We start from the raw sequence: 27,252 nt of genomic DNA, 5'->3' as shown, positions 1-27,252 counted from the left end.
TTAAAATGTTGACCATAAATGTGTCCCAATAAAAATATAATTTTATTTTATAGACAGTGTCCCCATATGTTTTTAATGTAACAAAGGGGACATGGGGGAGAATATTTTGCTTATCCTTTGTTATATATAATCCTCCTTGATATCTACAATTATGTTATGTAATCCTTTTCTTTCTGCATTTCCTTTATATTATCTCTTTGTTTTCCAAAATAAATAAACACACACACAGAGTTTGATACTCTTGTTTCCCTTCCTTTCCTTTTCAAGTGCTTGAAATAGCTGTGATTTTTGGCAACTGAAAAGGCATGCAGGGTTGAACAAGAGCACTTAAAAACTTAAGAATGGTAATGACCTTTCTTTGGTAGCTAAGAAAGCATCGTCATATCTAGTTTGCCCCTCAGGCCCATTATGCACGGCCGCCGAAACGGCGATTTCGGGTCATATGGAAAACGCGGAGGAGGAAAACGCGAAGCACACCGGTTATGCACGGGACGGGGCGCGATGGCAGCAAAACCCAGAGTAATTGATTATGCATGCGGCGATCCTAGCGCCGCTTCTGGTTGCGCCCCGGTCACCCGGAAGCTGCGCTTTCTTCCGCATTTTGCTAACGCGGCTTTTTCAGTGGCATGCACCGAAACTGCGGCCGGTTGCAGCCGGCACCGTGCGTTATCGGTGATTTTAGTCACCGCCATTCCACCCCAAATGTGCATTATTCCCCCCGTGCATAATGGGTCATAGTGAACAGTATAGTGACATAACTCCACAGATAGATATATAAGGGACAAATAAAATATTTATTTTTTAAAATAAATTACATTCCACAATTATATTGATTCCTGCAGAAGCACATAAAAACAGTATGACAAAACCAGTAGTCAGAATAGTAATTTAAGGCCACACAATCATTCTAAGAGCTTCACAAAAGAAAAACAAATGTGCCTGTCCACATGGCACTGGAAAGCAGACAACCTTACCACACACTCCAATTGTCTAAACTGAGAACCAAACAGTGAGGTTCTGATCTTGGGGTTTCATAATGCTTTAAAGCATGCTGGTCTTTAGAATCTCTGCCACAGCCCTGCAACATTGAAAACAAGAAACATGAAATACAACTTATCAAGTTCTGTTTTAACAAAATCTGAATTATAAAGAGCAGTAAGAGATAACTCTGTGCTAATTAAGTTATACGTATTTAACTTTGGTATGGGTGTAATGGGGGGAAGATACCCTGTGGCCACATTTGAGACACAACCATAGTGAAGGCCTGTCTTCTTCCTCCTCTGCACATTTCTCATGTGTCTCATTGTCCGATGACAGGCAATCCTGGCAGGCATTCCAGTTCACATTGTGCAACACCTTTTTCAGGTGGCCTTGTTCCAATCCTTTGCGAAGGTGTTTGCATACAGGCTCTACCAATAATATACAGAAAGTGAGGGTTACAGTTAGAATGGACTACATGTCATTATTATTATCACATTATTGTGAAGACCTAGGTTCAAATTTCTAGTCAAATTTGGCTATGTTGATGTCTCACAGCCTATATTCTCCCCCTAAGACTGTTCTGATAACATGAAAGAGCCCTATGTATGCTGACCTCAGCGCCTTGGAGAAAAGGCAAAATGCAGGTATGATCTGTAAATAATGGATCCAAGGATCCATGTGCTGGAGGGATATAGAAATTCAATGCTCTTATACAATTTGGGCAGTGCTACAATAAGAAGTTCTTTGCTTAAGTCTAGTGCAAGTGGAAAAATATCTTTTAGTTGCATTTTATATTCCCTACACCAGTGGTCCCCAACCTGCGGGCCGCGGCCCGGTGCCGGGCTGCGAAGGCCATGGCACCGGGCCACGGCTCCCTCTCCCCGCCCCCCCCCGCAGTAAAAAACTTCCCAGGCCGAAAGCTTGCGGCCCGGGAAACTTCTTACTGCGGGAGGGCGGGGAGAGGGAATCAGGGCCGGCTGCGCCCATGCGGGCGCGGCCCGATGCGCGGGCATGGCCCACGGGTATGGCCCGATGCGCGGGCACGGCCCAATGCGCGGGTGCGGCCGATGCGTGGGCGTGGCCCGTGCAGGCCGCGGGCCGCGCCACGATGCCCTGCCGGTCCCCAACCTCAGAAAGGTTGGGGACCATTGCCCTACACAACATCTCTAGCTCAGGTATGAATTGAGGACATCTTATATCTATGTAAATAGTGGACTGGAGGTAAACAGCTGTTTCTGCAAATACCATCTGATAACATATCACAGGATGTAACATAATGAGGTTTTCCTCTAGGTCTAAAAATACCCTTTACAATAGTTTGCTTATTATAAATGGTTAAACAAATATTTTAAACAGCTACTTTACTCTTTTAATTTTAACATAAAGGCATCTAAATGCAGACTTTTAAAAATGCATATAAACTGGTGAAGATCAATGTCATTAACTCCCTGGTATTATGGCATTCATAGCTTCCTTCCTCCCGCTTCAGTGTCCTATATCTGCCATGTTCTCAGCATTTACAAGTTAAGGGCTAATCTATATAACATAATGGACATTTACATGAGTTGCCTTTACAAAAAAGAATTTGAAAAGAGAGGGGAGGCAATTTGTTACTTTGGGGACACTACCTCCTCAAATATCCTTCTCTACCACATTTCAGTATAACATCTGGGCAAGGTAGTCTTATTCCCAGTTCAGAGGGCATTTAGCACGGTTGTGTTTTGTTGTTGATTTGGTTACGTGCAAAATTCATTGTTCCTATGGATTTAAATGGAATAAAGTAGTAAAGCTTTTGGCAAGTTCTATGCTATCTAATGTAATCTTGGCTAACTGCAAATTAGACCAGAGTTAGATTTTGGGATTACATCTTAAAATATGAATTGGGCTGATCAAGTTTATTAAAACACAGTGGCGTTTCTATGGGATATGAATTTCACCGGAGCAAAATCTTCATAATGCTGTCAGGGGAAAAGTGATCTCTTTTAGAGGCCTTTTCCTTCTCTAGGACTATCCAACAAACAAATAATTATGGAACGTACTCAGCACTTCCACTGACTCGTCTGGCTGCACTTGTCGTCCCTTTATTCGTTTCTTTCCCATGTTCACGCTTGAGGATTTTATTTCATACGAAACAACTGTGATTCGGAACAAAGTGAAATTAGCACCTTGCATTTTCAATAATCCCAAAAAACCTGCTAAAATATTGAATATGAAAGACTTAATTATTCAAGGTGAAGAGACACCCTGAACATAAGGCCAAGAATAGGAATAAAACTTTAGATTACAAATCTTATTTCCCTGCTTTGCATGAGTCTTAAATATAGAACTAGAAATGACCCTGTCAAACAAAGCAACTCTAATCCCTCCCTCCCAAGGGTTAATGTGAGATATGTCAAGTTGGTTCCATCTTGCATATGTTCCTAGTTGAATCCGACTGCCCACAGGTCTGATCATCTTCAAGGCCAAGCATGGTATGGGCTAATTCATTACCTTAGAACCAGAGTGTCTCAGGTTTGGAGGAGGAGGAAGAAGACTGGTTCTTATATGCCGCTTTTCTCTACTCAAAGGAGTCTCAAAGCGGCTTATACTCGCCTTCCCTGTCCTCTCCCCAGGACAGACACCCTGTGAGGTGGGTGAGGCTGAGAGAGCCCTATATCACTGCTCAGTCAGAATAGCTTTATCAGTGCTGTGGCAAGCCCAAGGTCACCCAGCTGGCTGTATGTACAGGAGTGCAGAATCGAACCTGACTCACCAGATTAGAAGTCCACACTCCTTAGAGCAATGGGTAATTTTCTAGAGGGTTTTGTTCTGATTAAAACATTGTCACCAATTGACTCAGGTGGGCCAAAAACTATAACTGGCCTAAGAATTGGAGAATAACAGGTTAGCTTCGATTTTCAGAGGCCTATATCTATGGACTGCTGCAGCTACAGAAAATGCTTGAACTGCAGCCTGAAATTAAGCAACATGATGCCGCCTAATGCGCTTCCCAAAGTAAGCTAGCTGTTCTTACATTTCTGCATTGCTTCTTGTAGAGTTCTGTGCTGTACCTAATATATTTTGTTATATATATATATATATATATATATATATATATATATATATATATATATATATATATATATATATATATATATATATATATATATATATATATATATATATATATATATATATATATATATATATATATATATATAATATCTTCTATTAAATTTCATGCATACACACATCTAGTTACTTGCACACCCTTGCTCTTTGCACCCACAAGGTTCAGGTAGGAATATTATGACAGACTCACATTGCTTAAGGACCTACACAGAACAATCCACCCAGTCTATGATATAATTGGTTTAACAACACAGTTTTTATTATAAACATATTATATAGAGAAAGTGAATCTCACGGAGAAAGCTAGTGAGGATAATGGGTTACAAAGATATCCATTGAAATCCTTGCTTAGACACAAAGGTCACTAGTATCCACATTGGACAAGTTGTTTCCTGTGCTCTAAGGTTCTTGTAATTATATTTGGGATAACCTTATACATATTACCTTAGTGGAAAAATGGGACATCGGTGGGGATCAGGCCCTCTAGACACCTTTAAAGTTTGAACCACTAACCCAGGGAATTCCAATCAGGGTCCGTAGACACCTAGGTGCCCATGGGAGCTCCAGAGGGGGATCTGCGACCTTTACTCTCCTGCCTAAATGGACTTCACCACAAGCTAGGGAACTGGATGTCTCCACCCATGGAGCTTTATGGGTGGGCTGTGGATGTAAAAGTCAAGGTAGGGGGAAGAGTCAGTTGTGGGGGATCCAGGCTGTCTTCTCAACTCCTGCCCTTCTTTTTGGCCAACATAAGGCAAAGGCACTGTAGTGGCAGTAAAAGTGTGTGTGGGGGGGGGGGAGAGTGAAAGAAGGACAAAGGGTGCAGATGCCACTTCCTGGGGGCATGGCAGAGAGACATGGTCAACTGACATCACTTCTGGAGGTTCTTGAAACCTGAAAATTTATTTCAGTGGGTCTTTCATGGCTGTACTATCCAGCAGAGGAGTGGAAGCTATCCAATGTTTTGCAGACTGTAATACATATACGATTATCTACAGTAGTTGGTGGATAACACGGGTATGCGCTTGCTGCACGGAATTCATGGCTCTCAGGGAGAAGATTCACTCCCTTGAGGCTAGGGTAGCCAATAGAGGGACACTGAGGCAGAAAGAGAGATTTGGAAAGCAGACCTTCATGGATTTATCAGAACAGTCCCACTCCTATGCTGACTGCTCTTCTGCCTCTGTTGTTGTTGAGGAAAGAAAGACTTGAGGGCAGAGGGCATCAGTTCAAGGAGGAAGGATGTAATCCCTTAAATGGGACCCCTTCCTTGGGTGACAGATATTCTCTTGTACTGAGGATATGCTTGAGAGGCTAGGGGGAGGCGGGATTCTGGTGGGGCCAATGTGGTCATTAGGAATATACAGAGTTTGTGACAGGCATTCTGACCATATGACTTTCTTGCTTGGTATGTAGTTGTGTGGTCCTTGAAGAAAAATTCAAGCTACTAGACAGAAAGTTAAAAGCCATGACCTCAAAGGTAGAATTATCGGAAGGACTGTCTCTTCCACATGCAGGGTCAGCTAAACGGCATAGATCAGGGATGAGAAAGTTGTGCCAGAAGGAAGAGTTAAGATTTGTTATGCACTGGGGAACATTCTGGGACAAGCTGAACATGTACAAGAGTCATGCTCCATTTGAACCAAAAGAGAATGGGGCTGCTGGTGATTAATAGCAAAAAGTTGACAGAAAAAGTTTTAAATTAAGGGGGGGGGGGATGCTGACAGGAGGTGGGCAGACAGCTCAAGACAAGTGAATCCAAAAAGATGATTGCATAAACATGCAGGGTAATACCAACTGTGGCCTGGCCTCTTTGCTTATTGTCTTTCTTAAATAAGCAGCCTGTTCCTTGGCACTTACTGAACCGTTATCTGTTACTTGGCACAGGCTGATGACATCATCAGCTGAGGGCAGGAGAAGGTTTCCTTTTTCAAAGAATAGAATTCAAATATAGAACTCTGTTCAAACCTTAACGTTTTCCTAGCAAAGGGTGAATGTGAATGTGAGAGCTTTAGTACAACCGGTATTTACATGGAGTTCTACACTGAAAGGGAGATGTATAGGTAGAAGTACATTATCCCCATTTGCATAACTAAAGATTCTCAAGATGGCTTCTATGCATTCTCAAAGAAATTAAATAAACTTCTATTCCAAAGAAAGATCTTTCAAAGTGGGTTCCCATTCATGAAAGTAGAAATAAAAGCATGTTAGTCTTTAAAGGACCACAAGAACCTTATTAATTTGCCTGCAACAGACCAACAAGGGAATCCCCTGGACTCATTAGATAATAAATATTAATTAAAAATTTTAGAGTCAGGTTAGAACTTCTGTGCAAGTTATCACCTGAGGTTAGAAGGATGGCAACCTGAGAATGGCCTTCTCAACTGCAGCACTGAAATTCTGAAATTTCTTCTCTAAAGAGATTCATTTCTCCTAAAGCCGAGTCCAGCCATCACCTTAGAGACCTACAAGATTTTTGGAGTATGAGCCAAAACTCCCTTTGTCAGATACAAGTCAGAATGGAGATTTCTGAATCCTTATATCCCAGTCAGTGATCTCCGTTCCAATCCATACCTAACAAAGGCAGCTTTGCTTGAGAGCCACATGGTGTAGCAGTTAAGAACACCAACCTCCAATCTGGAGTACCAGATTTGAGTCCCCATTCCTCCGCATGCAGCCAACTGGGTGATCTTTAGCCAATCACAATTCTCTCAGAGCTATCTCAGCCTCACTTACCTCACAGGGCACGTGTTGTGGGGAGAGGAAGGGTAGGCGATTTTAAGTCCAAAAAATAGGGAGAGGGGAGCAAAGACCAAGCTGAAACTATAAATAGGATGCCAGGGATTACAGGAATCCAGTGTACTCAATGTATAAATAAAGAATATTTCAAAAACAAGTTTATAGTATGAAAGTCTTCTTATTGATAATTTTAGAATGTATGTACAATTTTACCAGCCTTTGTATAGCTAATGGAAATGATACAAAAACATTCAAATTGATACAATCACAAAATTGAAATGAAAGGTACAATATACAATACAAAACTAAAAAAATAAAGCACTGTTGAACACCAAGTTCTTTCATATATCCTTCAACCCAGCGGTCCCCAACCCCCGGTCCGAAGACTGATACTGGTCCGTCGATCAGTCGGTACCAGGCTGCGGCTCCTCCTTGTCCTCCTCCTGGGCTGCTGCCTCAGAGGCTGCCCTGCCACTCTACTGTTGGCTCACTTTGGTGCTCTCCAGCAGCCACCATGGCTGGAGCTCCCCCTTGGCATGGCACTGCGCAGCTGCTTCTGGCAGCACCCCCCAGTGGGCAGCGAGAAGTCAGGGGCACTGGAGGGAAAGCAAGTGGAGCAGGGGCTCAGGCGGTGGCGGTGATGTCCCTCGGCAAAAGACTAACCCCCCGGGCCTCAGTAAAATTGTCAAGCCTTGACCAGACCCCAGTGATAAAAAGGTTGGGGACCACTGCTTCAACCAAAATAATATGCTAAAATTCTGCAGGAGCATTGTGAAACAATACTTGATTAGAGAACTTGCAGTAAAGATCATGGCAGCATGGTGCAACAGGAGGCCAGCTACATAAACCCTTTTCATCAAAAACTTTAAGGCACTTTAGTCAGATAACAGATACTCATGTAAATTCAAAATCAGTGTGATATTCAAAAACAACCATTCTATATAACTCACCAGATAATAGATGCTAATAATTATGAAATCCACAAGCTAAGTTTCAATGTTGACATTTCTGGAAAAAGAAAGCATACATAGTAAGATACATGGCCCACTTGTTAGCAAAACTGAGTACCTTCTTGTTTGCTTGCTCAATTCACAGGGCCATGCTGTGCCAATCACTGGCTTGTGCCTCATGTGAACTTAGCAAGCACCCAAGTGTCTTTGCAACATACTTTTTTTCCCAGAAGAGACTCCTGTACAGGAAGTGCTCCTTGAAGGTAGAATTTGTTCACTACAGTGAATTAAACAAAGTTTTGGCAACAACCAAACTGAAACTTGTACAGGAAATTTAGGCAAATTAAACTCATATACCTCCAGACTGTTACCACATTCAGGTATGACAGAGAAATAGGAGACAGAACTCTGCCTCTGGTGATTAAAATATAATGAATTCAGTATTTTTTTCTTTCAATGGACATTTCTAACACTGTGACATCTTGTCAATAATAGGAAGATAATATCAGGTTATGCTCAAGTATCACGGGTCAAACTAATCAGACAAGATTTTCTAAAATAGATCACGAAGTACTCTCTTACAAGGATGTGATTTTAAGAGGTTTTTAAAAAATACACTGTAATCTTTGTATTCAGCCCAAGCATTTCAAAGTTGCATAATATATCTTGAGTTTGTTTAACCAATGCAATAACATGTGTAAGTAATGCAAACACCAGGTGGCTTGATTCCCAACATACAGTTATTTTCTTTTCTACTTGTTTTGCTGCCACTGGCTTGCTTGATTAAACTTCTTCAAGCAACTGGAGCATAGACAAAGAAGATAACTGCAAAAAAAAATAGTGTGTGTGTTCATAAATACACAACATATAATCCAAAATTGCAAGTCCTGTTTATTGTCCAGTCCTTAGAAGCCAAAGGAAAAATTCTCTATAATACATGCTGAACAGGAATCCGATATAACAATGACTGTTTCATGACTTTCTTCAGCAGCATTAACTAGGATAAGAATAACAACATAAAGGGATATGAATAGCCATATCATACAACCTTATATTATGCATAAAATATATGCATAAATGAAACACCCAATCAGGACATAAGCTCACAATGGCACCTGGCTCACAATGGCTTGTAATTGTAATTGTAATTGTAAAGCTTTATAATTGCTATCAATATTTTAGAAATTATTTTCCCCATAAAATACTTACTGATCAACTATATGAAATATTTTTCTGGTACTCCAGATTAGAGGCTGGGGTTCTTAACTGCCACACCATACTGGCTCTCCGACAAAGCTGCCTTTGTTAGGTATGGGTTGGAATGGAGATCTTTGACTGGGATATAAGAATTCAGAAATCTCTTTTTTGACGTGTAGCTGACAAAGGGCGTTTTGGCTCATATTCCCAAAATCTTGTAAGGTGCTGGCTGGATTCGACTTTAGGGTAAATGAATTTCCCTACAGAAGGAATTTCAGAAACAGTAACTGAGACTTATCCTCTGTGAGCCATATGTCTTACATTCTCATTAATGCATTTAAAGTGAAACATTTATATCATCACAAAATTGCAAAAATGCCCAAATTTATCCTTTATTCTCTAACATGACCTAACGAGTCTGTTGAATTTGTTTTATAATGTAAGAATAAGCTAAAGGGAAGACTGTTCTTTAAACACATGGGTAGAATGAAGAGTACTGTAAATATGAGTTTTTATCAGTAGGCTTCTGATAAGGATGAACTGCTAGTGTTTGTTGGTGAGTTGTCTATACTTCGGTGTCAAGGAAGGTGAGCTGCAGTTTACTACATTTGTTAGAAAATTTCAGGTGGTCAGCACACTGTTTAACCCATGGGCTAAAAACTATAGCTGAACTCCTGTTGGTGAATATAAAAATAAGATCATGAATGAAATGAAGAAAAAAGAGCATATTATCCAACTGTATATTGTCCAGGTTTTAAAATACAATTTCTCTCAAATTGAATCATAACATGTTTTGCTGCACTGGGTGCGAAATTCACAATTCTAGAAGTCTGCAAGAAAAGTTTGTCTTGGAATCTACAGTTATGTTTTTCTAAACATAGATCAATAACTTCTAGCAAACAATGGACTGGTGGAGAATTTTGTGCTGCTCCGGTAATGCTTTCTCGCAAACTGTTCTCACTGTTTCATGAGGAATGACCATATACAATAAATTCACATCTGAGGTCAATATTGCTGCATCCTTAGGGATTTTAAAACCATCTACCTGTTTTACAAAATCTTTTGTATCACAAATGTATGAGGGAGTATTTTTAGCTAGTGGATTAAGAAACGAATCAATGTATAGGGAACAGGGTTCCAGAACAGTGAAATTATGGGACAGCCAACTGGAGGGAAAACATGTTTGTGAATTTTTGACAAAACATAAAAGGCAGGTATTTTGGGAAACTTAATTAAAAGTTTACTAACTTCCTCTATAATGTAACCCATTGCTAATCCATCATCCACTACTATTTTAACTAAGGAAGCCACATGCTTAGAGAGCCAGTTTGGTGTAGTGGTTAGGAGTGCGGACTTCTAATCTGGCATGCCGGGTTCGATTCTGCGCTCCCCCACATGCAACCAGCTGGGTGACCTTGGGCTCGACACGGCACTGACAAAACTGTTCTGACCGAGCAGTGATATCAGAGCTCTCTCAGCCTCACCCACCCCATGGGGTGTCTGTTGTGGGGAGAGGAATGGGAAGGCGACTGTAAGCCGCTTTGAGCCTCCTTCGGGTAGGGAAAAGCGGCATATAAGAACCAACTCATCTTCTTCTTCTTCTTAGTGATGTCACTAGACAAGGAGGTCATAAAAATTTCTATCACTTAATTGGGTGTTCAACATACATTTCAGCGTCACAAATGCCCCATCTTTGTCAGCAGGCTTGCACACTGCATTGTCATATCCTTTACATTGTTATTTTTCTAGTTAATGCTGCTTAAGAAAATCATGTACCAAATTCATGTTCAGCATGCATCTTGGAAAATTTTTCCTTTGGTTTCCAAGGATTGAACAATAAACAGGCCTTACAATTTTTGATTATACATTACTGTGTCATTGTATGTTTATGAAAACAACTATTTTTGCTGTTTGCTTGATTAAACAGCAGATTAGCATGTACAAAACGTATTGTCTAATTTGGATTTAAGGAGATCTAAGCAAACAGAAAACAAAGCAATATTCCTAACCACTAGGATATGCCATAAGGCAAACTGATTTTTCCCCTTTGAGCTTCAAAAAAGTCAAGGAGTATTATTTTTATTTACTGACTAGGAATGTGCCAGCCTAGACTGTTAGATTTCCATCCCAGTGGGTTGCCTGCCATTGTACTGAGGAATATACATAAGCTGCCTCCATATAGAGCACCATTACATATTCCTACTCAGACCTTGCTCAGTAGAGGCTTCCTGGAGCTTGTCTGTTTGGCTCATTATACACAGGAAAATACTCTTGCTGTAAAAGCTAGTGCAGACTGCTGACTACAAAGATTTGGGTTCAAATTAAGGTTGTCAGGCCTCCCCCCTCCCAGCTACCAGTAGGGGACAGGGGGTGGGGGGTAGTAGGGCTGCCATATCCAGGTTGGGAAACTCCTTTCGATTTGGGGATGGAGCCTGGGGAGGATAGTGGGTACAACACCATATATACCCACCAAAGCATCCATTTACTCCAGAATTGATCTCTGTGGTCTAGAGATTCCAGAGTATCCTCAAATTCCACCTGAAGGCTGGCATGCTTAGTTCAAATCCTCGCTTAGCCATAAAACTCACTGGTGGCCATGGTGAAGTAACCGTGTCTCAGTCTACATCTCAAGGTTGTTGTAAGTATAACCCAAAGAGGAAAAGCAACGATCACACTATCAACAAGAGGCCATGTTACTACTTTTCTCACTTTAAATCCTGTTTGAATTTAAATCCTACATTCCCATGAATACAAGATTGAACAACTATGCGCTACTGAAAGATTTGAACTGATGATTTAACAATAGCCCAACAAGTAAAACTTAAGCACAGGAGAGGAGTTTTTTTCCATTACTTCAACTCCATGCCTAGAAAAAGTTTCACATATTTATTTTTTGCATGTTAGGTGAATGCTAATAATCTTAGAAGGGTTATCCAAAAATTGGCAGATCTTTTTAGTCAAATGCAAATGCTATCCCCCACTGGCTTGAGAAGAGTGCCCATCCTCAGATCCTGCAAACACTCTTGGCAGCCCCACGCAATAGAACAGAGCACACAGGAGTTTCTGGCTCCCAGAAAGGGCCTCTGCGGGCGGACACTATTACCAACGCCTTCCCTCACATTATGCCTACAGAAGCAATGGCAGCTCCAACGCTTTTTAGGCACAAACCTGTAAATAATCATAAAGGAGTTAGAGCAAGCACACGTCTTCTGGGTACACGAGGAAGGTTTATGCCAAGCCAGACCATTGGATTAGTGCTGTCCATTGACCGTCAGCAGTTTTACAGGAGCTTAGAGATAAAAAGTCTTTCCAAAGACCAGTTACCTAACATCATTTAACCAGCGGAGTCTAGCAATCCATGAGGGGTTTCACTGCAAGCAAAAGAGGTGCTCTCCACGGAGCTCGCATGGACATCACAAGATGTTTACTGTTCAAAGTGGAGGGAGTCAAAACCTCCCCGAGCTCCTTTTGTTGAAAAATCACTTCCTGCAACTCGGCGGGGGGGGGGGAGGAGACAGAAGATCCCCCTCCACGCGCGCGAGCACTTCGTTACGACTTTCCCTGGCATACACAGCCCTTGCAAGGGGCCAGGAGGGACCTGCTCCTCCACCCGTTGATTGGCCATGTCAGCTTCTTCTCCGCCCGCCTCCTCTGCCCTTACTGACACCGCGCAAGGCCAATGAAAAAGCCACGCCGCGTTTAAGCGGAGAACTAGGAAGGAGCCTCCGCAGCGGCCACGTTCACGGCCGTGGGCCTAAAAGCTCCGCAGTCACGCTCGGCTCCTACCTGGAATCCGAAGTCCTGGGCGGAAATATCGCACTACACATCCCCGGCCCTGCCGCGGAGATTTACAGTTCCCAACAGCTCCGGACGACAACGTGAGACGATTGGCGGGCCAGGAGCATAGAGACAAGCTATTATAGAGTGGCCTTCCCACTGTACACGCAACTTCCGGCCCGGTGACTATTGGGAAAGAAGGAGAACGCAGACGGAAGGGCGTCATGTGAACCGAGTACGTGCATGGATTGTCGGGCTTTGAAGTTGTCAGCAGCCCCCCCCCCCCTGGGTTCTTTGCAAGTTAGCTATTCATCAGAGGAGTTTAGTGGGTTTCCTTGGGACGAGGCTTTGTTGCACGTAGGAGAAGAGCACCAATTAGTAAAGCCAGAACTAAAATGCCACCAGAGACATGCAAACAGTTAAAATATTGGGCATGAAGGGAGAATCACTGGGGAGTGCCAGACGAAACAAAAAGTCTTCACCCGCTAGCAAAAGGTGGCAATGGAAGAAGTCAGTGGAGAGGGTTCCAGGATGTGGGGGCCAGGAGCGAAAGGCCTTCTCCTGGATTGCTGCCTGCATAATCTCAGAAGGAGGGGAGTACTTGATGCTGGGCTCCAAAGATATCCATAGTGCACACTTCTGAAGAGCAGTGGTACGTACAACGCAGCACAGTAATCTAGATGTAACCAGAGCATACACCACAATAGCCAAACATTTCTACCCAGGAAAGGCAGCAGCTGACTATAACCAGTTGAAGCTGGCAAAAGGCATTCCTGGCTTATCCAATAATAGTCCTAGGTTTAAGAGCAGGCTATGAATCTGTTCCTTCAAGGGGGGTGCAGCCCCATACAGAATAGGGCTAATTCCCCACTTACTTTGTTTATTCTATTGTGGATCCTGCTGAATTCAGATTGATTTGAACTCGGGTCTTCCTCTATCCCCCCCCCATTGAAACAGAAAAGTGTTCTGCACTGACTAAGGAAGCTCAGAAGGTGGGGGGAGCCTCTTTTCTTGAAGGAGAGAAGGATTGGGGATGACACAGGAGGGGGATTTAAATCCAAGAGGAAAATCTCTACTGAAAGAAGTTAGGGCTTCCCTTTTAAGGGAAACCTTGCAACCTGGGAACTTTTCTACAGCGTTGGAGGCTTGAGGCAGCAACTTAGTTCGGAAAAAGCAGCTGTGCCTTTACTCATGCCAATTTTTCAAATATCAAGGGTTATATCTATGCCAGGATATTGCAGGGGAAAGGTAGGGTCACTCCGGATCTATCATGTTTGTTGCAGATGAAAAATTTAAACCGCCCAAAATCAAAATGGAAATCGCATTCAATGTAAATGGCAGGGACTGAATCGACCTTGGATTGGAATAAAAGTTCCGTGCAGATTCAGCCCAGGTGACACTTTATAACCCTGGCCAGACCTTCTGCTCACCAGAAGCACTTCCATCCTGTTGGCATTAATTAATTAATTAATTGGATTTAAGCTTCAGTTTATTATCAGTTATCAGTTGATATTAAGTTTCCATCCTGAACTTCAGTTTATTAGTCCGTGTCAACTCTCAAACTGCTTCCAGCGCTGGTTCAGGGTTTCTGCAGCCTCCCTTGGATCACCCGGAAGCATGAGATAGAACTGAGTACAGAAAGATTTCCTGACTGATGGTTTTGAGCCAGGAAAATCAAAATAGTTGCATTCCCTCTGTTCATCTCCTGGAGCAGGTTCTCTAGGGCAACCAAGGCTGTCACAATCTCACAACCAGACCTAAAAGAAACTTGGAAATTATTTAAATGATTTGACTCATCCAGGAAAACTTGAAGTTGTCCAGCCACCCACTCATTCACCTTGCTCAGGAATGGAACATGTGAGACTGGGCAATAGTTACCAAAATGATGAGCTCTCCATATAGAGAAGACCTCAATTCTGGCAGGGAGTGGGGGGAGGTATGCAGGTTCTTTTTGCACTATATTCCAAAGTATACAGCATAATTTTATTTGGGGTATTTGCTTAGGAGTGAAGTTTTTGTTTGCAACAATTTCATTTTGATGTCAAGGATGTTATTATGCTGTTCTTTCTCAGAGTTTTTGAAATAGGGAAGGGCTGATGTATAATTAAGGCTACAAAGTTGTGTAAGCTTATCCTTCTGAACACAGAGGGGTTTATTATTAAATAAATATGCATCGGATTTGAATGCAGATACCATTTAGTGTGAATTCTGTGATTTTTCATATTAAAATATTGTTCAAACCCATTAACCATCAGAATGTAAAATAAATAATCAAAGGAAAACAGCCGTGAATGTAAATGCAGTATCAAAATAACAAAAAAAACTAAACAATATTTTCACCCCCTCCAAAAAAAAGAATAAAAGGATATTTATTTGATATCTTGAAACTTTTCAAGCAGTCCTCTTTAGAGAGGACAGAAACTCTATGTAGCTGAAAAAGCTTTCTCATTAATCTCCATGTGCTTCATGTCTGTTGGATGAAGGACCAACAAAAGCACTTCTGACTCGTATAAGGAAGATGGTAGTCCTTCAGATATCCCAGATGGCTCAAGGTTTTTTAAAAATTCAAAACCTGTGCTTTGAATTGCACTTGGAAAGAAATCAGTTTTCGATGTATGGCACTTAGAACAAATACATGTTCATTACAATATACCCTTAATAATCTTGTTATATTCTGGTGTAAATTTCTGAAAGGTTTTCCAAGGTAGCCTCGCATATTATACATTGCAATAACTATGAGTATATTGTAATAACTGAGGATTTAAATCTCTTCCTTCAAATATAGCCATACATAGCTTTAGCAGGTTAAAATACTAAAATTATTTTTCCTCTACCTTCTTCAGAAATCACGTAAACAAAAATGAGTAATTTGGAAGAAGCTGAAGTACAACTTTCGGAGTTAGATTTGCTTGCTAGTATGTTTCCTAATGAAGATGAATTTAAGGTCACTGATCAACTCGCCTTAGCAGAACTAAAGGATCTTGTTGAAAGATGTTCATCGGAAGTACAATCTTCAAAAGTACAATTTATGCTTAAATTAGAATTAGAGACTCCAGGTGGTGATAAGGTAAGATGCTCTTTTTGTTCTAAAAGAAGCAAGTCTAACTGCAGCTAGATTTTTTGTAATCTCTGGTGTTTAAAAATCTCTTTCTAGGCTGAGTTTTCTATGTCCTGCGCTTTTCCATTTAAGTACCCGGCTGTTCTTCCAGAAGTTACTATCAGGTACTACATGTTTTGATATGGAGAAATGTTTGATAACCATGATATGATGTCCATATTTGCCATCCCTGTATAACATAAAGATCTTAACAACTTTATGTTTTAAATATATTAGGGTCAGTAACCTCAAAGTAAACATTTGTGTCTACACATTCAGAATCGCCATGTCTAAAGGTACCATGAAAATATGTTTGTCACATGTGAATCCACATGAGGGCTATCACTGAAGATTTAATCAATTTCCTTCCACTATTCAACAAGAGTAGATTTTATTTAAATCTTTTGTAGTTCGATTACTATTGTAAGTCCTTACTGATGCAGATTTATCATTTAAAATTTCTTCTGTACTTTACAGTGTGCCATCCTACATAACATTATCACCTAAACTTTAATCTAATGTTCTCTTTTCAGCTACTTTCCCTAGTATGTCTAGAATGTTTGCATTATTTTGTTTTCCATATTTCCAGATCATCATCCCTAAGCCGATCACAGCAGATTCAGCTAAACACTGATCTCCTGGCTTACTTGAAGAAAAACTGTGCTGGTGAAGTTTGCATATTAAATGCTAGAGAATGGGTTAAAGATCATGCTGCTGCCTATATCAACAAAAATCTCTCATCTTCCACTGGGGGAAAATCAGATGTTAAGAGATCAGAAGATATTTTCACTAGACTCTGGATTTACAGTCATCACATTTACAACAAACAAAAAAGAAAGAATATAGTTGATTGGGCTAAGGAACTTACTCTGTCTGGATTCAGCATGCCTGGGAAACCAGGGATTATTTGTGTAGAAGGCCCACAGAACATGTGTGAGGAGTTTTGGACAAGGTTTGTTCTTCATATGTTATATATTGAATTCAAAATTCTTTTGCAGTTTGTTAACAGTAATGTTTCATGTATGAGAACACTACTGACAGGCTAAATTTGAAAGAGATTGCACTGATTGCACTGATGTTAAAGATTTTAACGTGCTATGTTGGGATGTGCCTTAATTGTTTTTAAGGTTTTAATAATGTTTTATGGATGGAGTGGGGCAAAGCCAGTTGTTTCCAGGAATACAGGGGCTGGAGCTTGGCAGTGGGAAGAGGAAGGTTAGGAGTTGTCCAGTCTGCAAGGTCATGGGGTTGTATGGGAGGTTGTGGTGGCATGGTGACAAATGAGGGCATGAATATTCTTTATTTAGATCTTCCTGCACTTTCCAGCCTTGCAGGACTGATGCTGGTCAGTCTGTCTGCATCCCAGAATTGCTTTTAAGGGCTGGCCAAAGCCCATAGCCCAGGAAGGACATACCCACACCACTCCCCCCCCCCAACCACAGTCTGCAAGCCTCTAGCATCATCTCTAGATTATAATGATCAGCTCTGCAGGCAGGAATGGCTGCCTTGGAGGCTGGACTCTGAGGCATTGCACAATTTTGAAGTACTGCCTCCAAACCTCCAGAAATATTTCCAACCCAGGGATAGCCAACCTCCAGGTTGGGGCCTGGAGAGTGCCTGTAATTACAGCTCATTTGCAGAGTATAAAGATCAGCTCCCCAGTCAGAAATGGCTGCACAGGCCTAACTGTCACATCCAACAACTTTCCTCACTTTGCCTCAGACCACTGACGGAGCTGGCAGGAGGCTGGTGAGTGTGCTCCCTCCCCCCCTCCTTTCAGGCCTGCTATGAAAGAGCCTCTAACAGCCCCTGACTGAGGGGAGGGAGGTGTTTCTGAGAGCAATGCAGAGGAGTTTATGGGGGTACTTGTGCTTTCCTTTTTTGGGTAGAGGGAGATTTTCCCTTCTGCCAAACAGATGGCTGACAGAAAAGCCCCTTCTCACTTAAAATACTGCTCTGGCCTGCTTCACTGCTGGAGGGAAGAAACAGCCAAGCCATATGTATTTCTTCTGCATGACTGTCTGCAGATTTGAGGCCTACTGCACAGGGTTGTTGTGCTGATGAAACAGGAGGCAAAAGAACCCCACAACAGCATCCAGTTTCATCTGCACAACAACCCTGCATGGTAGGCCTCAAATCTACAGAGGGTTGCTGGGCTGCCTCCTCCCTCCAGCAGCAAGGCTGGCCAGAGCAGTATTTTAAGTGAGAAGGGGCTTTTCTGTGTCCTCCCTGTCAGACAACAGTTAGGCAGAAGGGGAAAGCATCCCACCTCAAAAGGAAAGCACACCCGTGCCAACAGACTTCTCTGTGTTGCTCTCGGAAATGCCTCCCTCCCCTCAGTCAGGGGCTGTCAAAGGCTCCTTCACAGCAGGCCTGAAGGGAGGGGGAGGGACCACACTCACCACCCTCCTGACAGCTCTGTGAGGCAGCATGAGGGCTTCCCAGCCTAAGGGGGAAAGGAGGCCACCCCCACCCCTCAGGTCACTGTCCCTGTCAGCAGCCAGGAATAAACTGACTACGAGCTTGCCAGATCGCTCCTGGCTGAGCTGGGGGGCAGGCTATGTCACCTCCCTATTGGTCTAAAGTTCAGGGGGTGGGGCCGGTCTGATCTTTGGCCCAATCGGAAGGCACTTTGTGAATTTCTGTTGGTCCAAAGATCGGACTTGGCCCATCCACTCTCTTCCCGCCTAGGCCTTAGCTTTTTATATTATACAGCAAAGCTTTTCCAGATAATGAATTATTATTGTGGTTCATACATCATTGTTCTACACTGCCCTGAGTTGCTAAGGGAGGGTGATATATAAATTAAATAAATAAATGTAAAGCCAAATACATAGTAAAACGTGGGAAATTTAAAGAAGGGCAATCTAAACAAATTATTTTTTTTTATCTTTGACTATTTTAATTAAAATTGGTAAGGCAACCTTGCTTCCAGAAATATTTGCATAAAGTTGTTTGTACCTTGAATGAAGGCTTATGACAGTTGTATTTCAGTCAAATTTATGTAATATTATTATTGTAATAATGGTTCCTTGTATACTAGCCCATATTGTAGACTCTGGTGGGTAGCCATGTTGGTCTGAAGCAGCAGGACAAAGTTTGAGTTCAGTGGCACCTTTAAGACCAACAAATTTTATCCAAGGTATAAGCTTTCGAGTACATTAAAATGGAAGTTACCAGTCCATGCATACAGGTAGAGGGTGAGTAGCAAATTAGCATTAGGTTAAGAATAAAAAATGGTGCTTAACAAACTGAAATAACAAGCTTAGTTTATGTGGCTGGCATTTGTTTGGGTTTAATTCCAGAGCAAAATATAGTGAAGGAAATAAATATATCAAAATCTAAGATAGATGGAGAGCCTCTTGTGGCGCAGAGTGGTAAGGCAGCAGTCTGAAAGCTTTGCCCATGAGGCTGGGAGTTCAATCCCAGCAGCCGGCTCAAGGTTGACTCAGCCTTCCATCCTTCCGAGGTCGGTAAAATGAGTACCCAGCTTGCTGGGGGGTAAATGGTAATGACTGGGGAAGGCACTGGCAAACCACCCCGTATTGAGTCTGCCATGAAAACGCTAGAGGGCGTCACCCCAAGGGTCAGACATGACCCGGTGCTTGCACAGGGGATACCTTTACCTTTAAGATAGATGGTTTATCAGAATTGGAGCTAGACCATCTACCTCTGATTTTGACATACTTATTTCCTTCATGAAGTACATTTTATACAAAGTTGTTCCAGTCTAAGCTCATTGCCCTGCTTGGATAGCAATATAGGCCAGCAATCCTAAACATAACTTTCTTAGAGCTGGCTGCACTGGATTTATTGAGATTTACTTCCAAGTAAATATGCTGACAGGTGCAGTAAATAAATCCTATTCTCAGTGGAATCATATAATCTTTGGTTCACTTTGTTATCTTTGGTTCACTCAGGCATGTTGTTGTTGTTGTTAGGTGCAAAGTCGTGTCCGACCCCATGGACAATGATCCTCCAGGCCTTCCTATCCTCTACCATTCCCCGAAGTCCATTTAAGTTTGCACCGACTGCTTCAGTGACTCCATCCAGCCACCTCATTCTCTGTCATCCCCTTCTTCTTTTGCCCTCAATTGCTCCCAGCATTAGGCTCTTGGACAGTTCCAAAAACTCAGGTATAGTCATGGCTAATTTATCTACACTGTTTTTATTTTGTTTTTCAACTTGTGATTATCTCATCATATTTAGAATCAGAAGATTATCATGGCAACGAATTTTGATTCGCCACAGAGAGGACATTTCCTTAGAGGGGACTGAAGATGAAATGGAGAAACAAAGGAAATTTTCTTGTTTTGAAGAAAAAATATTTGATGCGCATGGTGCCAGAGGAAACCACATGGATCTAGGACAGCTGTATCATTTTTTAGTTGATAACAGATGTGCTGATATCTTTCAAATGTACTTTGGAGTTGAAGGGCAATAAGCAGGCAACTTCGGAAAAATTACGGAAAATCAATGGAATGTTAAGTGAGAGTTGATCAGACTTCCTTGTTTTTCCCTTTGAGCTGAATTTTTACCAACAAAACATTTCTAAAAACCATATTATCATTTTAACCGGAAGCAAGGAGGCAACCAGTCTGCAAGTAATTTCCAGTGATAAGGAATAACATGCTACCTTTGGTTTATGATGACCAGTCTCATTCTCTTCTTTCTTCTTAACTGTTGTACCACAGGAGCCCATCACTGTCTTAATTTCATCTGTCTCAAATTTGAAAATTTGCAGTTTGATTTTGTAATTTTGGATAAAAGGAAAATTGTCTACATTCAGTACAGTATCTGATTTATATTATTTGCATCTAGTTGTAATTTTTAATAACAGCACTTCTATACTCCCAGCTGTTTGCTTATAATGTAATCCAACTGATTTATTCAACACATTAATTCCAAGTGGGTAGACGTGTTGGTCTGAAGCAGCAGAATAAAGTTTGAGACCAGGGGCACCTTTAATGCCAACAACGTTTTATTCAAGGTGTGCTGTAAGCTTTTGAGTGCATGTACATTTCAGACACCAGATAATTCCCAGAAACCCTAAATGCGTAGATTTGATCCTATGTCACTAAATTAAGTAGAATTAGGCATGACTAAATATGGATGACAATTAGCTCATACCTAAAATGCTAGTGCTTCTTGAATCCAGACTTGAGAACAACTGATTTACAATATGATTTAGGAAAAGTCAGAAATTGCTGTATGAAAATTTCACATATATTATACTACTTTTCAGATTCTGGCATGTGAAAACCCACACAACAATGTGACTTATCCTAATCTTGTCAAATGATTTCAACAATAGAACAAGACGGAGGTCCTGTGGCTAGGCAGAAAGGTGGAAGACCAGGAAGCGCACTTGCCACCCTAGCTGGGGAGCTAATTAGCATATCCTCAGCCAGGAATTTGGGGGTGATTCTGGATACCTTCCTTTCTATGGAGGCCCAGGTCAGAAGGGTAGCCTGCACAGCGTTTTACCACCTTTGCCAGGTGAGGCTACTAGCACCCTATCTTCCCAAGGTCTGTCTAGCCAGTGATCCATGCAATGGTCTCCTCTAGGTTAGAATTCTGTAACTTGCTCTACAAAGGCCTACCCTTGTCCTTGACCTGGAAACTAATGCAGCTGCTAGGGTCCTACACCTTGGAAGGACCATATCCAGCCTGTGCTGAGACAGCTGCATTGATTAATCAGGTTCAAGGATTTGGTGTTGACCTTTAAGACCATTTGTTGCTTGGGCCCTGCCTATCTGAGGGACCACTTGTCTTCTTATGCCTCCCGCAGGGCACTTTGCTCTGGTGTTGCTAATCTACTGGAGGTCCCTGCCCCCCCCCCCCAATATGCCTGGCCTCAACCTTTTTGGTCCTGGCCCCAATCTGGTGGAATGAGCTCCCAGGAGAGCTGAGGGCCATAACAGGGCTATCAGAGTTCCACAGGGCCTGCAAAACGGGGCTCTTCCGCTAGGTCTTTGGTTGAAGTCAGAGTCAGGAACAAGTTTGCAGATGACACGAAATTGGGAGGACTGGCAAATACTCTGGAAGATAGAGACAGAGTTCAACGAGATCTGAACACAATGGAAAAATGGGCAAATGAGAACAAGATGCAATTTAATAAAGATAACTAAAGTTCTGCATCTGGGTCAGAAAAATGAAAAGCATGCCTACTGGATGGGGGATATGCTTCTAGGTAACATTGTGTGTGAACGAGACCTTGGGGTACTTGTGGATTGTAAACTAAACATGAGCAGGCAGTGTGATGCAGCGGTATAAAAAGGCAAATGCCATTTTGGGCTGTATCAACAGGGGCATCACATCAAAATCACAAGATGTCATAGTCCCATTGTATACGGTACTGGTCAGACCACACCTGGAGTACTGTGTGCAGTTCTGGACATCACTTCAAGAAGGTCGTAGATAAAATTGAAAGGGTACAGAGGAGAGCGACGAAGATGATCTGGGGCCAAGGGACCAAGTCCTATGAAGATAGGTTGAGGGACTTGGGAATGTTCAGCCTGGAGAAAAGGAGGTTGAGAGGGGACATGATAGCCCTCTTTAAGTTTTTGAAAGGTGGTCACTTGGAGGAGGGCAGGATGCTGTTTCCGTTGGCTGCAGAGGAGAGGACACGCAGTAATGGGTTTAAACTACAAGTACAACAATATATCAGGAAAAAACGCCCCCCTCACTGGCCGTCTTCAAGCAAAGGTTGGATACACACTTTTCTTGGATGCTTTAGGATGCTTAGGGCTGATCCTGCATTGAGCAGGGGTTGGACTGGGTGGCCTGTATGGCCCCTTCCGACTCTATGATTCTATGACATCCCTATAATCCTATTTGTCATAAGTGTAAAAATCCTGGGGAAACTTTGCAGTTCATCTCAGTTCCTTGGCCCTTGATGGGCAACTCACCAGGCATGTCAGTTGTAGCAAAGTCCATTCTGAACTCTCTTGCAGCTTTCAGAAGGTCGATAATGTTGCGAAATTGTTGCCATTAACGATCCGCTCAAGGAAGACTTCTTACCACAAGAGCTTGAACTCTCCCGTCCTAAACTGAAAAATCTGTTCAGTTTCAGAGGCGCCAAAGAAGCGCCGATGAATTGCTGTTCAAAGTAGAAGATCCGAAGTACATTTTCAAAAGCGCTATTCGGCGAACCAATTATTATACAAATGACCCCCCCCCCCAACCTCCGAAGATGATTCTCTATTCCAGGAAAGAGAAGTGCCAAAGCACAGGAGTTAAACTTTAAAATAAGTGGATAGATAATTCCACTGAATGCAGCCTTGGGCTCCCCGGAAGGAAGCTACAGGGCATATCTGAGCCACTCTTTCCCGCTGGACGAGGGATTGCCGTTCTCCACGGCTCTAAACGCGAACTGCGCCACGCAGCTCTAGGAAACCGGAAGGGTGTCGAGGCAAAGCGGCTGCTGTGCTGAGCCTCCCTCCGAAAGCCCTTCTCACGGCCCGGGAGGGCGGAGACTCGTCTGCGGCGGCTCCACAATTCCTTTCGCGCCCGCCCCGGAAGCGCCCTTGCTTTCCCTCGGGCCGCCTCGGCTCCGTCTGGCATCCCGGCTTCGTCGTGGTCGCGGCCATGGGGGGCAAGAACAAGCAGCGCACGAAGGGCAACGTGCGGGTGAGGGGAGGCCCCGGGGCGGCCGCCGGGCGTGTGGGCAGGGCAGGCAGGAGGGGGGCCCTTCGGCTAAGAGGCGGAGGGCGAAACGCGGCGGCGTCCTCTCGGTTGCCTCGTCCTCACACGTGTCGGCATCCGTCCCCACAACACTCCCGGGGTGGCCAGGCCCCCATTGGCCACTGGCGGGGGATGGGGGAGGAAGGTTGCCGGGTCAGGTTGGAGATTGGGGGATGGAGCCTGAGGAGAAGTGGCAACTCTGTCAGAGAAAACAGCCTCCAAAGCTTCCGTTTTCTGTGGGGGGACTGATCTCTGGTATGGGGATGAACCGCAATTCTAGGGAATCCTCAGTCCCAAATGGAGGCTGGCATCCCTAAACACATTCCCCTTAAATACCAGGAGGGCAGGGAGACCCAGACAGTCAGGAAGGGTAGGGGGCAGTGTTTTCCCTGTTGTTTTGAACATTTAACTTGATTTGATCATTACCAAAAGTCTGAATAACACTGACTGAGTTCATAAAAGCATTATAGTGGTTAAGAAGGGATGTGGAATGGCATAGTGTGGCCCAATCTCCGTAGATTTCAGAAGCTAAACAGGACTGGATGGGAGATCACCAAGAAAAACGTTGCAGAGGAAGCCAATGACAGATCACTTGCCTTGAAAGCCTTATGGGGTCATAAATTGGCTGCAACTTGATGGCATTTTATGCACGAACAGTTATTAAGATTGAGTTTGATGTATGCATCTTTTGTTATGATGTGTTGACTTTATTTAGGTGTATGGAATGGTCTCCATTTGACCTGGGGAAAAGTTATTGCAACATTATATAGCTGAGGTTTTATAGTTGATGGTTGTCTTTGTTGCCTGGATCATCCACTATATAGTCTGAAGCTTATATTTATTTACAATGCAAAAGGTTGACCTAAAATTGGGCTTAGATAATTTATCTTGTAAATAATATAGTCTGTTTAAGTTTCAGACAAATCTGATTAATATCAGCTAAAATATGATAGTTTAAAATGTTTGCTTGAATTAGAGAGGTCAGACCATTTTTGGTACATTTTTGTAAGCCCAAACATTTCTATCAACAAATCCTGTTCCAGGTTTAGCTCCACTTAAAATATGAGCCTCTTGTGGTGCAGAGTGGTAAGGCAGCCGTCTGAAAGCTTTGCCCATGAGGCTGGGAGTTCAATCCCAGCAGCCGGCTCAAGGTTGACTCAGCCTTCCATCCTTCCGAGGTCGGTAAAATGAGTACCCAGCTTGCTGGGGGGTAAATGGTAATGACTGGGGAAGGCACTGGCAAACCACCCCGTATTGAGTCTGCCATGAAAACGCTAGAGGGCGTCACCCCAAGGGTCAGACATGACCCGGTGCTTGCACAGGGGATACCTTTACCTTAAAATACAGGATTGTTCCAAGAGTTTTATTGGTTTGATGAAAATATGATCTGTATTATTTTTTTTAAGTTTTAAGAGACTTCAGTCAGAGTACATTTCTCCAAACTTTTATTTGGGAGGGGGACACTGATAGAGCGTTATGAGAGCAAAAAGTGAAATTAAACAAAGCTTTCAATAAATGTGAACTTTAGTATTCTGTTGTAAATTTAATCCCTCTCTCTTTCAATACAGCCCTCTAGCAGTGGTAGAGCAGCAGAACTTCTGGCCAAAGAACAAGGAACAGTTTCTGGGTTTATTGGCTTTGGCACTTCTCCTGCCGATCTTGGATATGTTCCTGCAGTTCAAGGAGCGGAAGAAATAGATAGCCTTGTAGATGCTGACTTCCGAATGGTTCTGCGAAAACTTTCCAAAAGAGATGTTATAACCAAATTAAAGGTAAGGCTGTTTCATGGTTTTTAAAGGTTCATAATTTAAAGTACCTACAGACAAAAGAGATGAGAAATAATTTATACATCTATTTTTTCAGTTTCAGTTTTGTACACATATGCAGTTTTGTACACAGGGTTAAGCAACTTGTTCTGTTTGCTTGCAGTTATCCTGGTGCCGTAGTGGCTGAACTTGGGGTTGCTGCCTTATTACAATTTGCCTGAAAGTTCATGTTGAAATTTTGTTACTCTAAGATCTCCATGGTCTTCTGTTTCTACATTTTCTAATTAGGACTGAGGCAAAATAAATATTTTTATTTTCATTGTTTTAAATTATTAAAACAGATATGCAAATAATGAAATATACAAGGAAAAGTAATGGTAATACCTTGCACACTTTATTTTTTGGATTATATATTATGTGTTTCTTAGTAAGGTGTAATATTTGAAGTGGGGACTTAAAAATATTTGATAACCTTCCTGTTACGTGTCTTGTAAAATTATTATCCAGCACTGATGAAAATAGATGTGACATCAAATATACAGATTTTAATGCTGTATACCCAGAGTTAATAGCTTGGATTCAGAGCAACACTTCTTTGGGAGCAAGTATTTTAGCCTGTGGAGTTCAACTTTTATGTGTCCCCCTGTTTTGAGTGTCCCCATCCTGTTTCAGAGGTCCTCTGGGAACAAGGTTTGGAGGTCTTTCAATCTAACTTGGCACAATGTGAGGCTGGAACATTGTATTTCTCTTGTGGAAGTGTTTGTACCGACAGAAACATGGCTGTGAAAACAAGTGTTCAGATGAAATTAATTCATTTTATATAGTAACTAGTTTCAAAGCCCATTTGTAAAAATGGGCTTTGAAAGGGGGGTATGGGGAAGGGAGACGGGCGGGTGCAGGCAGCCACCCAGGTCGAGGGATGGGAGGCACCCTGGCAGGAGTGGTGTGGGCGGGCCAGTTAAGGAAGTGGAGGCGAAAGGCAGCGGCGACTGACCTGGTAGGGATCCTGGTTGCTGAGGGCGGCGCGGCCGTGGGGCTGTAGGCAGAAGAAGGGCGGGAGAGAGAGTGTAGGCGGGCAAGTCGCGGCGTCAGGTGTGGTCTTGTATCCATGGCGGGCCCGGGGGAGCCAGTAGCGAGGCTGTGGGGTAGTGGGGAGCGCGGCAACGGGGAGGCCGGCGAGGCAGCGGGATGGCGCACATGCCTGGTAGAGGGGTGAGGCAGGGCTGCATAGGGAAAGGGAACCAGGCATGCGCCGGAGTCCGTGCATGCGTGGTTCAGTGTAGGGCCGTGGCAGCAGCCGCGGAGGACGGGCGGCCTAGCCAGAGCGCTACCGGCAAGGCAGAAAAGGGTGTTGGAGGCGCAGGAGGAAGGTAAGGCGGCGCGGAGTGAGTGTTGTTCGGGCGGGGAAAGGGACGGGCGGGAAAGGTGGGGATGGCGGCAGGCGTAGTGGCGTGGCAGCGGGGTTAGAAGGGCTGTTGGTAGGGACGGGGCATGTAGCAGTGGGTGGGTGCGGGCGTGTGTGTGTGGGTGGCTGTGTGTTGTGGTGGAAGCGGGGGCAGGGTGGAAAGGGGTTATTGGGGGCAAGGGGGATGATGGAGGGGTGGGTGGGTGTTTGCATGTGTGTGTGTGTGGGAGCGTATGTGTAGGAGTCGAAGCGGCGGCAGCGTGGGAAGGGTTATGTGGGGGAGGTAGGTGTTTTGTGCTGGGTGGGAGCGTGAATGTGTGTGTGTGGGTGCGTGTGTGTCTCTTAGAGAGGCGCGGCATTGTGGGCAGGGGCTTGAGGGAGAGGAGATAGCTGTAGCGGCGTGTGAGCCTTGGGGCGGCCGGGACAGGAGCTGGGACGCCGCGTCTTCGACGCAGCGTCCCAGCTCCTGTCCCGAGGGCAAGGGGAAGGTGCCAGGAGGGCTCACCGTGTAGGAAGGCTGCTTGTCTTTCTGCACAGTGAGTC

The 27,252-nt window shown here is 43.3% G+C and overlaps 3 protein-coding genes across 12 annotated transcripts in view; 2 read left to right on the top strand and 1 right to left on the bottom strand.

Moving 5' to 3' along the window:
• USP16 (ubiquitin specific peptidase 16) overlaps positions 1–12,925 on the bottom strand; it is a 35,489-nt gene extending 22,564 nt beyond the window's left edge. For 2 of the 7 annotated variants that reach the window (XR_013231916.1, XM_077342480.1), the window contains exons 1-5: positions 12,765–12,925; positions 7,782–7,839; positions 3,021–3,116; positions 1,198–1,409; positions 975–1,078 (exon numbers count right to left, since the gene is read on the bottom strand). Coding sequence is in view for 6 of the 7 variants with exons in the window: in XM_077342480.1 (XP_077198595.1) it covers positions 975–1,078; positions 1,198–1,409; positions 3,021–3,081 (377 nt within the window). In the remaining variant the exon portion in view is untranslated. The other 5 variants (XM_077342481.1, XM_077342483.1, XM_077342486.1 and 2 more) reach the window with 5 other exon arrangements.
• Positions 12,801–20,640, top strand: RWDD2B (RWD domain containing 2B). 3 transcript variants are annotated; one of them, XM_077342490.1, is made up of 5 exons: positions 12,801–12,990; positions 15,599–15,822; positions 15,910–15,977; positions 16,442–16,804; positions 20,062–20,640. In XM_077342490.1, the coding sequence occupies exons 2-5, from the start codon at positions 15,616–15,618 to the stop codon at positions 20,294–20,296; spliced, it is 873 nt and encodes a 290-aa protein (XP_077198605.1). In that variant the 5' UTR covers positions 12,801–12,990; positions 15,599–15,615; the 3' UTR covers positions 20,297–20,640. The 3 variants fall into 3 exon arrangements, with proteins under 3 accessions (XP_077198605.1, XP_077198608.1, XP_077198607.1); XM_077342493.1 differs by lacking the exon at positions 20,062–20,640 and adding an exon at positions 19,794–20,023; XM_077342492.1 differs by lacking the exon at positions 12,801–12,990 and adding an exon at positions 13,012–13,407.
• Positions 20,641–23,289: 2,649 nt separating this feature from the next.
• Positions 23,290–27,252, top strand: part of LTN1 (listerin E3 ubiquitin protein ligase 1) — a 34,575-nt gene continuing 30,612 nt past the window's right edge. For both annotated transcript variants that reach the window (XM_077342479.1, XM_077342478.1), the window contains exons 1-2: positions 23,290–23,484; positions 25,107–25,310. In XM_077342479.1, coding sequence (XP_077198594.1) covers positions 23,443–23,484; positions 25,107–25,310 — 246 coding nt within the window. In that variant the 5' untranslated portion in view covers positions 23,290–23,442. The remainder of the gene's footprint in view (positions 23,485–25,106; positions 25,311–27,252) is intronic.

This window comes from Paroedura picta, chromosome 6 (assembly GCF_049243985.1).
Source record: "Paroedura picta isolate Pp20150507F chromosome 6, Ppicta_v3.0, whole genome shotgun sequence".
NCBI lineage: Eukaryota > Metazoa > Chordata > Lepidosauria > Squamata > Gekkonidae > Paroedura > Paroedura picta.
Note: the sequence above shows the minus strand (reverse complement) of the source record. Positions and strands in the feature narration are given on the sequence as shown.

What these genes read in the sequence shown, in the direction of transcription:
- RWDD2B (XM_077342490.1), top strand. Translation starts at nt 15,616, where the DNA reads ATGAGTAATTTGGAAGAAGCTGAAGTACAACTTTCGGAGTTAGATTTG. An exon ending in AGACTCCAGGTGGTGATAAG is followed by an intron (nt 15,823 to 15,909) that starts GTAAGATGCTCT and finishes ATCTCTTTCTAG; the next exon opens with GCTGAGTTTTCTATGTCCTG. An exon ending in TGTGAGGAGTTTTGGACAAG is followed by an intron (nt 16,805 to 20,061) that starts GTTTGTTCTTCA and finishes CATCATATTTAG; the next exon opens with AATCAGAAGATTATCATGGC.